The sequence below is a fragment of the Nelumbo nucifera genome, chromosome 2 (assembly GCF_055504915.1).
Source record: "Nelumbo nucifera cultivar China Antique chromosome 2, China Antique-T2T, whole genome shotgun sequence".
Taxonomy (NCBI): Eukaryota; Viridiplantae; Streptophyta; class Magnoliopsida; order Proteales; family Nelumbonaceae; genus Nelumbo; species Nelumbo nucifera.
The window spans coordinates 21260938-21273077 of NC_142650.1; the positions used below are offsets into that span (position 1 = coordinate 21260938).

General features: G+C 51.6%; 1 protein-coding gene across 4 annotated transcripts in view; it reads right to left on the reverse strand.

Annotated features, from left to right (window-relative positions):
• Positions 1–12140, reverse strand: part of LOC104595133 (Putative eukaryotic LigT) — a 42836-nt gene that overhangs the window by 28308 nt on the left and 2388 nt on the right. For all 4 annotated transcript variants that reach the window (XM_010255728.3, XM_088898001.1, XM_088898000.1 and 1 more), the window contains one exon: positions 11249–11393. In XM_010255728.3, coding sequence (XP_010254030.1) covers positions 11249–11393 — 145 coding nt within the window. The remainder of the gene's footprint in view (positions 1–11248; positions 11394–12140) is intronic.

Consider the following 12140-nt stretch of genomic DNA (forward strand, 5'->3'; position numbering starts at 1 on the left):
TGCAGTGGCGTCCTCTTTCGCATCTCTGCCTGGTTCGTCTTTATAAGTTGGACCGAGACTGCAAGTGGCCTATGGCATTGCTGCTTGGGACTAGTGACCCGGGAGGCACGCTCAGTAAGGATGCTCTAGTACCGTCATTTGGGCTGAGGACCTATGGAGCCAAAGGCTATTTAGGTCGAGGGCCTGTGAAGCTAAAGGTTGTTTAGGCCGAGGGCTTGTGAAGCCAAAGGCTGTTGAAGCCAGGGGCTTGTGAAGCCGAAGGCTGTTTAGGCCGAGGGCCTGTGAAGCCGAAGGCTGTTGAGGTCGGGGGCCTGTGAAGCTGAAGGTTGTTTAGACCAAGGGCCTGTGAAGCCAAAGGCTATTTAGGCTAGGGGCCTATGGGGCCCGAGGATCCGCGCGCGAGACAGCTTTTCAGTTGAACCGGTGTGCATGCTCGTGAGAATGGGTCACCCGGATCGGCGGGTCACTGTGGGCGGACGCGATGGTTATCTTGAGCATTGTTTCGCCTTCCGAGGGTGGGCAATTAGGAATGCGACGCGGCTAGATCGCAGGTGCGGAGGTGCTTCTCATCCGTTAGAATCGAGATGATCCAAGCCGTTATCAGCACGTTGCTTCGCCTTCCGAGGCTGAGCGTCACATGGTGCACAATGATTGGGTTGTGGAGGCGTTGGCTTCTCAACCGTTAGATCTCGATAAATCTAGGCCGTTCGTTCTTCTTTAAATAAGGGCTTCGACAACAGAATTCTTGTCATTTTGCCTCCAAGTGCTTTCACCTTCGAGTGAACTCAGCTCCCAGATTCTCCCGGTCTTCAACACTCTACCTTCACTTCTTTTCCTTCCACTCCCCTTTTTAGGTAATTTCCAACGATGTCTTTCTCAGATTCTGGACCTGAGTGCTATGAACTTCCGAATGTATCTAAGGGGAGCTCCATTCGAACCCCTTCTCCCCTTTCCCCTTTAAGCCCTTCTATTTCCGTTCCCCTTCGGTGTGAGGTGGAGGTGCTCCGGGAGAGGGTAACCTCCAGGGGAGCCGAAGGCATCCGCCGAGGCAATGACCCTCCCTGTGAGAGCGCCCCATCTGTGACGCCGAGGGAAGCTTAGGGGGAGCAGAACCTGGACCTCGTCCCCGGGACGAGGGTTGAGAGTGTTGTCGGGGTAGTGGCCGGGGCTGATCCTTCTCGCCCAGAGTTCGAAGGTTCTCTAGAATGGGATCAGGTCAAGGCCCTGACGAGGCAATACTTCATCCCTTCGTCCTATGGGGTGAGGGCGCCTAAAGCGAGTGATCGGCCGTGGACTCCCAAGGAGGGGGAAATTTGCATTTATCAACACTTCCTCCAATTCGGTCTTCGGTTCCCCCTTCATCCGTTGATCTCTGACCTGCTAAGGGTGTATTGGATTACCCTTAGCCAATTGGCGCCCAATGCGATAGGAACCATTGTGGCGATGCTGGTGGCGGCTCGACTCTAGGGGGTGGAGCTAACGCCGAAGCTCTTCCGAGCGGTCTTCGTGCTGAGGAAGCACTCTTCCGAAGCTGGTGTCTTCTACTCCCAACCCCGCAAGTCCAAGGCCGTAGATAACCCCTCTTCCGTGAACAAATGGAAGAGTAAATATTTCTTTTTGTCTTGTCCCGAGGGCTGGTCCTTCAAATCGGGGTGGGGAGAGGCTAGCTTGTCTACAGAGAAAAGTGTCCCCTTGCTTACGAGTGAGGAAAGTGACAATCTCGCGCGGCTGCTCAACCTGGGGAGAGTCCGAGCCCAGCCCTTGGTGGAGGAGGAAATCCCATTGGTTTTCGCGGGACTCAGCCCTACCCCCCCTCAGTAGGATAGGCCACCCAACTCCTTTCCATGTTTTCCTCGCCTTCGTCTTTGTATAATGGTACTAACTGTTGTTTTGCTTACAGAAGTGCCGATGGATGCTCGGAAGGCCATATTGAACCGTGCCCACGTGATACAGAAGGAGCGGGCGAAGGCTGGCGAACAAACAGTTCAGAAGCCCATCGTGGCCACGCCAGCCCAGAAGGAGAAGGCATCGGCCCCTACGAAGGGGGGTCTTCCCGCCAGGTCACTAACAAGGGGATGAGAGCATAGGTCCCTGCCAAAGGGACTTCTTCAATAGCTCCCCCAAAGGGAGCCACTCCACAGATCCCCGCAAAGGGGAAGGGGCCTGTCGAGGAGGGCCATCCGGGCGCAAAGAGCAAGCGCCACAGCATCCGGCTGAGGTGGCAAGAGGACCTGCCGACGGGGTCGAGGCAGGGAGGAAGAGGCCGGCCGAGGAGGCCGTAGGGGGTCAGCTGCAGCAGAAGATGGCCCACACTAGGAGTTGTGCCGGTGACGCCCTGAGGAAGCCCCACAAGGAGCGAATGGGGCCGTTTTCTGCTCCCACACCGTTGGAGGTGCTCGCCCAGCAGTCTGACCAAATCTTCCACCCTGAGTGGGAGATCCGCAAGGGGGACTCCATCAACAATGCGGAAGTTGGCCCAGCGTTGGTGAGTGGGGCTCTCCTGGCACGGGACCGCTTCCAGATGCTGGGGATGACCCCGAACAGGTTGTACGAGCAGGGGCTACAGAGCCTGGCCGAGGTAACAGCTTGCTCCCTTTTCCTTTCCTTCTTTTCTCCGTTTATCTATTGGGTGCTAACCGTTTTCTCGTTGCAGGTCTGTCTTCACTTTGTTGGGCTAGAGGATCGACTGAAATTGACCCTAGCCAACATGGACAAGCTGGAGGCTAAGAAAGACAAGCTTCAGCAAGTCGCCACCACTGCCGTGGAGAAGCGCCGCGAGTTCCAACGATAATTCGACGACGAACAAAAGCTTCACATGGAAGCTGAAGAAAAGCTGAAGAAGGCGCAGGATCTCCTCTCCCAAGAGTAGATGGAGAGGGTTCGTGCAAAGAGCCTCATTTCTGAGGCCGAACGGCGTCAAGCTGAGATAGACATCGCCGAGGCGAACAAGCGGGCGGTCGAGGCAAAAAAGAAGGCTGAGGAGGCAGCTAAGAGGATTGCAGAAGCCGAACAGAAGGCAATCGAGGCTGAGAAGAGGGCCCGGGAGGGAGGGAAACGGGTCGATGAGTTGGCCAATCTCACTTCCGGGGCTTATTTGGACGGGATCGAGGGCACCAAGAAGGCACTTGTGGCGGTGCTTCCAGATTTTGATGTCGAATCTTTGAAGGTGATCCCTGACTCTCCTGAAGAGGCTGCTGATTCTACACTTCCTCCTCCGACTGGTGGTGAGGCTTAAGCTAGGCTTTTTCTCTTTTTTCTTTATCTCCTCTTTTTTTTTTGACATTGTACATATGTTAGGTACAAGGGGTGGCCGAGATAGAGTTGAGGCCCGTCTGGCTCCGCGAGGCCTAGGTAGAGCCGAGGCTCGCCTGGCTCCCGTATCCTTGCGTATTAGCTTCAGCAAGGCCGAGGAGACTTTCCTTATTGGGGGGTGGCTGAGGCAGAGCTGAGGCTCGTCTGGCCTCATGGGGCCTAGGCAGAGCCGAGGCTCGCTTGGCTCCCATATCCCTGCATACTTGTTTCGATGAGGTCGAGCGTAACACTCCGAGGAGGCTGGCTTCCTTTGTTGGTAGCGCTAAGTGTGAAAGTTTAGGAGGCTAACTGCCGCCGAGGTGGGGCGCTGTGGCACATGAGGCCCTCGGTCGTCCTGGTGTATTCTGACACATTAAGTCACAGCTAGGGTGTTCGCTACTTATTCGCTAAGTCTTGGCGTCGGTCTAGCGAGGGGGTACAGTCCTCGTAGGAGGCCATGCGCCCCTGCCAGTCGCGAGGCCGAGGAGGAACTTAGTAGGTACACGCACTAAGCATTGAGCCGAAGAGGAACCTTGCTGCATTCATCAGTAGTTTCAAAAAGATATTACAATCATTTGTAGTACATCCGGAGATTCTCCGAGTTCCATGTCCGAGGTACAGGTCTTCCATCTAGGTGTTCTAGGTGAAAAGTGTTAGGGCCGACGACTCGCTTGATTTTGTAGGGGCCTTCCTAGTTGGGGCCCAACTTCCCTACTCCGGGTTTGGGGACCATCACTTTTCTGAGGACAAGGTCTCCTTCTTGATAATGTCTTTCTTTTACCCTGGAGTTGTAGTAGCGGGCCACTCGCTTCTGGTAAGCGGCTACCCTTATCTGTGCTTGCTCTCGGTCTTCTTCCAACAGGCCTAAGTTTGCTCTGAGAGCTTCATCATTTTTGGCTTCGTTGTACATCTCAATTCGGAGTGTCGGCTGGCCGATCTCTGCTGGGATTACTGCTTCTGTGCCGTAGGTTAAGCCAAAGGGAGTTTCTCCCGTGGCTGTCCGAGGAATAGTTCAGTAAGCCCAGAGTACACTGTTCAATTCTTCAGCCCATAGGCCTTTAGCTCGATCTAATATGGTCTTCAACCCATTCAATATTGTCCTGTTGGTGACCTCGACTAGGCAGTTGGTTTGAGGATAGCCTACCGAGGTGTATTGTTGCCTGATACCGAAGGAGGTGCACCACTCCCGGAACTTGGTGTCATCAAATTGCTTCCCGTTGCCTGATACCGAAGGAGGTCTACTGCAACAACGAGGTACTTTCTGCCCCCCGTGGCCGGAGGAAAGGGGCCAAGGAGGTCCATGCCCCATTTGGCAAAGGGCCATGGGCTGTTGAGGGCCGAGAGAGTGGTGACCGGCCAGTGGCATAAGTTGGCGTGCCTCTAACATGGATCACACTTTTGCACCAATCTAGCTGCGTCCTTGTGGAGGGTAGACCAGAAGTAGCCCTGCCTTAGGGCTTTTTGGGCTAGGGCTCTCCCGCCGAGGTGGTTATCGCAGATGCCTTCGTGAATTTCTTGTAGCACATAGCTGCCCTCCTCCGGACGAAGGCATCGGATGTAAGGCAAAGTGAAAGATCTTCGTTACAGCTACCCTTCCAGTAGGGTATTGTGGGTTGCCTGTCGTCTGAGTCGTTTTGCCTCATTTCTGTCTTTGGGCAACCATCCAGCTGATAGGAAGTTGACGATGGGATCCATCGATGAAGGTTCGGCCTCTATGGGGAGTACTAGGACTTCTTCAATGGAAGGCCGAAGTAGCTTCTCGACGTGTACGGCCTGGCCAAAAGTTCCGCTCGAGGTGCTTGCCAACTTGGAGAGGGCGTCGGCTCATGTGTTCTCGGCTCGCGGGATCCGTTGCAAGGAAAAGCATTGGAAGTGGTGGGCTAAGTCTTGGACTTTGGCAAAGTACTTGGACATGCTTTGTTCTCTGGCCTCGTACTCGCCATTCATCTTATTCACCACTAGCTGAGAGTCGCTGAAGGCTTCGACGTGTGAAGAGCCGAGGTCCCTAGCAAGTTGGAGACCAGCAAGGTGGGCCTCGTACTCTGCTTCGTTGTTCGATGTTGGAAAGTCGAACCTTAGCGCATACTCTAGGACAACATCATCTGAGGTGAGGATGAGGCCCGCTCTGCTTCCTTTGGCATTGGAGGAGCCGTCAACAAAAAGCTTCCATCGGGGTTGAGCCTCGTCGTCCACATGATCCCCCTCAAGATTTTCTGGGGGCTACCGAAGGTCTCGGCTGAAGGTGCATTCTACTATGAAATCTGCCAGGGCTTGTGCCTTGATCGCGGGCCTCAGCCGATACTGGATGTCAAACTCAGATAACTCGATGGCCCACTTCGTCAGTCATCCTGAGGTCTCGGGTTTGGCAAGGACGGCCTTGAGGGGCTGGTTCCTCAGGACCACTATAGTGTGGGCCTGGAAATATGGCCAAAGTTTCCTTGTTGAAACCACGAGAACAAAAGCCAACTTCTCTACCTCGGGGTACCTGGTTTCGGCGTCGTAGAGGACGTTGCTAGCATAGTAAACTGGCTTCTGCACGCCATCATCCTTGATAAGGACTGAACTAACTGCTTCATCCCCGGCCGAGAGGTGCAGGTAAAGGGTTTACCCTTCGGCCGACCGGGTGAGGAGGGGAGGCAAAGTAAGGTACGCCTTGAGCTCGTCGAAGGCACGCTACCACTCCTCCGTCCATTGAACCTCTTTCAGCTTCTTGATGGCACAAAAGAAGGGTAGGCAGCGGTCAGCTGACTTTGACATGAAGCGATTGAGGGCTGCTATCGGCCGGCGAGTTTTTGGGTCTCCTTCATCGTTCGCGAGGGTGCCATGTCTAGTATGGTCTGTATCTTCTCAGGATTAGCCTCAATGCCTCTTTGAGTGACGACGAAACCTAGGAATTTGCCTGATGTGATGCCGAAGGCACACTTGCTAGGGTTGAACTTCATATTGTACTTCCACAAGGTGTCGAAGGTCTCGACTAGGTCCGAGATGTGGGTCCCGGCCTTCAGGCTCTTCACTACCATGTCATCCACATAGTCTTCGACGTTCCTCCCCATCTGCTCTTTGAACACTTTGTTAATAAGGCGCTAGTCAGTGGCCCCAGCATTCTTGAGGCCGAAGGGCATCACACGGTAGCAGTATGTGCCATGTTCAGTGATGAACGAAGTCTCCTCTTCATCATCTGGGTGCATCTTTATCTGATTGTATCCGGAGAAGGCATCCATGAAGCTAAGTAGCTCGTACCCTGCAGTGGCGTCAACGAGATGGTATATCCTCGGCAAAGGAAAACTGTCCTTCGGGTAGGCTCAGTTAAGGTTTGTGAAATCAATACAGATCTGCCATTTCCCGTTAGCTTTCTTTACCATAACCACATTTGACAACCAGTTAGGGTAGTGTACCTCTCAGATGAAGCCGGTGTCGAGTAACTTTTCAACTTCCTCCTCTATGGCCTTCCAACGTTCCGGTGCAAAGTTCCTCTTCTTTTGCCAAACTGGCCTAGAACTCGAGTCCACGCTCAGCTAGTGCGTAATGACCAAGGGGTCAATTCCGGGCATGTCAGCGGCGGACCAAGCAAAGACGTCGGCATTGAGTCTGAGGAAACTTACCAGTTCGGATAGGCTCTCGGGGGGAAGGTTGGACCCGACGCGAACTGTCTTGTCGGATTCGTCCTCGTCTAGGGGGACCAAGACGAGGTCCTCAGCCGACTGGCCTCGGCTCGCTGGCTCCTCCCTGAGGTCGAGCCCCTCTAGTGGCAGAGCTTCTTTATTCTTGCCCTTCAGCGCTGCCACATAGCACTGACGAGCAGCATGCTGGTCCCCACGAACAACTCTGACACCGTACTCGGTGGGAAACTTCAAGGCGAGGTGGTAGGAGATGGCTGCTCGGAGTGCGTGAAGAGTTGGTCTCCCAATGATGGCGTTGTAGGGTGAGCCGATCTTCACAACTAGAAACTCTATCATCCTTGTCACCTGCTGGGGCTCCGTCCCTACTTTGACTGGTAGGGAGATCTTGCCCTTTGGTTTGACGATGCTGTCGGAGAAGCCGACTAGTGGGGCATCTACTGGTTGGAGGCGCTCCGAAGCTATCTTCATTTTTTCAAAAGCTTCGTAGAAAAGGATGTCGGCTGAGGAGCCACTGTCAACAAGGATCCTTTTGACTACGAAATTTGCAATGACGGCCGAGACCACCAATGCGTCGTCATGGGGGACTGCTACCCCCTTCAGGTCCTCATCCGTGAAGGAGAGGGGTTCTTGCTTCTGCTTCTTGGGGGCCGGCCCCTGAATGTTCAGCTAGTTGTCTGGCGTAGGCTTTGCGAGTTGAGGACGAGGCTCCACCCGAGGTCGTGCCTCCCGCTATGACGTCGATGATGCCTACTACTTGTTGGTGCTGCTGCTGCTGCTGCTAGGAGGACGAGGCACCGGCCTCGCCTCCAACGTACTGCTTGAGGTGTCCCCAACAAATGAGGGACTCTATCTCGTTTTTGAGATCATAGCAGTCCTCAGTGTCGTGGCCGGTACCTCGATGGAACTTGCAGTATTTTTTGGGATTCCCCCGGCAGGGGTTCTTCAACTTTTCAGGCCACTTCATAAATTTCTCTTGCCCGATCTACATCAGAACCTGTGTGCGAGTGGAGTTGAGTGGCGTGTACTGATTGTAAGACAAGGCCGAGACCGGTGGCTTCCTGTTGTAGTTGTTGTTGCTACGGCCCTGGTCTCCACTCTTCCTCTTCTTCTCAGGGGCTCCATCCCGATGCTCTGTGCCTCTCTCATGGGCTTCCGTAGCCGAAGCCTCTTCGACCGCAATGTACTTCTAGGCCTTTTCTAGGAACTCTAGCTTCGTCTTTGGTCGGCTTTTGGCAACGGAGCATTTGAGGGCCGAGCCGGGGAGGAGTCCGCTGATGGCGGCATGCATAGAGACCAGGGGGTCGAGGTCACGGACCTCAAGTTCTTTTTTGAAGCGGTCGATGTATGACCGCAAGCTCTCTCCTCGCTTCTGCTTAACAATCATCAGCGAGACAATGCTTTTTTGGGGGCGTCGTCTGTTGATGAAGCGGGCGAGGAACATGATGGAAAGTTGCTCCCATGAGGTGATGACCTAGGTGGGAGGCTGGAAAACCACCGCCGAACGGCTCCCTTAAAGGTCGCCTGGAAAGTCCGGCACATCAAGGCGTCGGAGTATCCATACAGGATCATGAGTGCCCTGAAGCTCTCTAGGTGGTCGTCCGGGTCTGTGTTCCCGTTGTACATCTCCAAGGTGGGAGCCTTGAAGTTCGAAGGTAGAGGCTCGACGACGATATCAAGAGAGAAGGCATCCATTCTCCCAAGGGAATTGTTCTGTTCGGCCGAGGTATCAGTTTGGCTCTCCTTAACTTGTCGGATCTCGGCTTTGATAGCGCCAAGCTCGGCTCGGAGTTCGGCGAACATGGGGTCAGGCATGGCCCGTGCACCGTCTCGATCTTCATGGGCATGGTGGCGATCGGTGCGGACTCCGGAGTGCTCGGAGTTGAGACTGCGTGCTTCGCACTTAGCGCGATGGTCGTTTAGGACGTCCCGGAGGTCCAAGACGTGAGGGGAAGAGGCTCGACGCCAGCCCTCGGCCCTGGAGTGAGCGTTGGGGCGATCACGGCGTCCGCCTTCGTCCCTCGGCTTGGCCCTTTGGCATCGGTGATGCTACTCAGAGGGTTGGCGGCTATCCTTCAACTGTTCCGGTTCTTCCTCCCTTCGGCTAGGAGGTCTGGAGTTGTCCTCCCTTCGGTTGGGTGGTCCGGAGGTCTGAGAGAGCGGATCGGCTAGACGACTGCTACCAGACTCGAAAGGCTCGATTTGCTGCACGTGGCCGAGGTTGGGGACCGATTGGCTGGTGGACCCATGCCGGCCCGGTTGTGTGGACTCCCTGGCGGGGGGGTCACCCTCGGGGCGACCTCTTGCCTGGGGGTAGTTCTAATTGACTAGTTGTGTCAAGTACTCCAGACGGTCGAGCACGGCCTGGAATTGTTCATTGGTGACAATATTTTGTGTATTTCTTGTTCTTCGTACCATGTTGGGTGGTTGGAGATCGGGGACCTGATAGCTTGTCAAAGTTCTTTTTAGGGAACGTCTTAGCAACATTTCCCACAGACGACGCCAATTGTTGGTGCTTGGGTTGGCCGAGGACAACAAAGTAATTCCATCCCTAGACTACGAAGGCTGGCCAAAGGCTTCGAGGGTTCAGAGAGCTTGTTGTTGAGGCCGAGGCGGAGAGGGCTCCGAATACTGTAGAAGTCGAAGGTAGATGGCCAAGGTGCTGCAAGGCAAAATACGTCAAAGGCCTCGGGTTCTCTCTGACGGTCAAGTTAGTACGGGGTACGGAGAGGGGAACTAGGATATAGTTTGTGAGCCCAGTTCCAAATTTGGACTGAAGATTGTATTCGATCCCTTTACCTGGAGGGGGGCACCCCTATTTATACTTGAACTGCCTGGAGGTAGGTGGAGCCCTGCAGGGACGCGTCGGCGCCCTGCGATTGGCTCCGTACGAGGGGAGCAAGGTAACCCCTGCTGTAGCGGATCTCGCTCCCAATCTGGCGCTCATGGGCTGGGCCTCCCAACCTCAAATGGGCTGAGTTGGGTCACCCCACATCAGGTGGCAAGTATTATCTCAGGTTCTGAGGAAAATGTACCTCAGTTTTTAGCTTTTGGAGGATTAAAAATGACGAGTTTTCTTGATTTAAGAACTGAAGATGCAGGAAAATGAATGCATTACAGAAAGAAGATATGGCAACTATTATCAGGCATTGATTACAAGATTGGTTAGATCTAGGCTCTAATTCTCATTGGATGCTTGATTTGCGGAAAGACCATTGAAGATTTTCCCTAATCTTTACGTGGTGGCCAAGGATAAAGAGACAAGGGTGCATCAATAATATAGAATAATAAAATGATTTGGACCCCAAAGTTTTGAAAGATTTTATTTGATTGGGAGCTGGATGAGGTGATCCAATGGTTGGTTGTGAAGACAGCAGGTGGGAGTGGGAAAAATCTGGATCCTTTTCAGTAAAATCTTGTGTAAAGAGGCTTGCTGTTGTGGGCAACAGAAACTTCAAAAATTGTGTGGCATCCCAGGTGCCTGAGTGCCTCCAAAGATCACCTTTGTGTTGTAGACTACAACTCTAGATAAATGTCTTACAAAAGATAATCTGGTAAGGAGGTATGAACATCTCACCCTTGGGCTGCTCATTTTGCAAGCACTCTTTGAAATATGCTGACACCTTTTTCTCCAATGCTCCATAGGCTCGTAGATCCAGGGTTTTTCTTCTAAGATGCCTTATGCCTAAATGTAGACTGGGTTTTCCCTAGGACAGTCAAGGAGACCCTAAATGGATGGCTTTTTTTTGGACAGGGGTTGGTTCTAAATTGAAGAGGTAAAATGGCCTGAAGGGTCTTACCAGTAGCCATTATTTGGAGTATTTGGATGGAAAGAAGTTCAAGAATTTTTGAGAATCAGCAAGACAAGAAAATGAAATCCTTGAAGTATTTAATCTTTGGCATTCTCATGGTATCAGTTAGAGAGTTGTTCAGAAATGTTCTTTTTTGATAATGGACTGTTCTTTTTTGGACGGGGGTTGGTTCTAAATTGAAGAGGTAAAATGGCCTGAAGGGTCTTACCAGTAGCCATTATTTGGAGTATTTAAATGGAAAGAAGTTTAAGAATTTTTGAGAATCATCAAGGCAGGAAGATGAAATGCAACCCTTGAAGCATTTAATCTTTGGCATTCTCATGGTTATCAGTTAGAGAGTTTTTCAGAAATGTTCTTTTTTTGTAACTTGTTTACCCAAGAGCTATTACTAGCATGAAGGCTGACTTGTGTGTAACTTTTTGTATAATTGGGGTCTGTTATGTGGGTACAGTCTCTCAGATCACTCAGGATGGGAAGAACATGTTGCCTCACTCAATAAGGAAATAAGCTTCCATTAACAGAACAAACCTTCACGTGCAGAAGACTGGGTACAAACAGGCCTCCATACAGAGGAAAATGCTTTCTGCTTCTTGCGACTGTCTATAGAATTTGGACCACCCTTTTTCCTACCCATTCTCCAAGCATGACTCACACCATGATAGGCAGAATACCCCTAACATACAAATTAAATAAGCATGTCAGTAAATTCATGCTAAAATGTAGGCCTATAGTAACCAGTATAAATAGCTTCTTTTCTGATCAGAAAGTTAAGATTTTTTTTTATCAGCAACACAGAAAAACTTTTTTTGGTAGAAAGAAAAACTTCATTAATTACTTAAAATAAAAACAGCAACTTAAGAATTTACATCATAATGTAATAACAAAGGAGCATCTTCAGACTGGGAACAAAAGGACTGAAGATAGTTATGGGACCCCTATAACATGCCATGTGCTGCATGTTTCTGGGATAGGGGCTAAATTGGAACAAGCTAGGATTTATTTCAGTAGGTAATTGGTTTATATGTTGTTCCCCTAGGTGCTGATTATAAAGAAATCTAGGTTCTGATACAGTAAAGTCCCATGGTCATGAGCTTCAGTGAATGCTTAATTTTTCCATTCTAATCTACCAGACAGCATCTACCTGATGGTGGGTCCTGATCTCTAAAACATGAGTAGCAAGGCAGGTTACAGGGGCTCCAGTATTTGGATCCTGGCCCCCAGAACCAACAGTCAGCCCAAATAATAATACATTTTGTTGAGTTTTGGGCTGATATAACATGTTTCTTATTTACATATCATAGTTAGGGAGTTATTGGGCCTTAGGCCCATTAGTTTATGTTTTAAGTTAAGAGTGTTTTTAAGTTCTCACAAGTAGCCGACTTACTAAGGGCATACTTGTCTTTGTACCGTCTTTTATTTA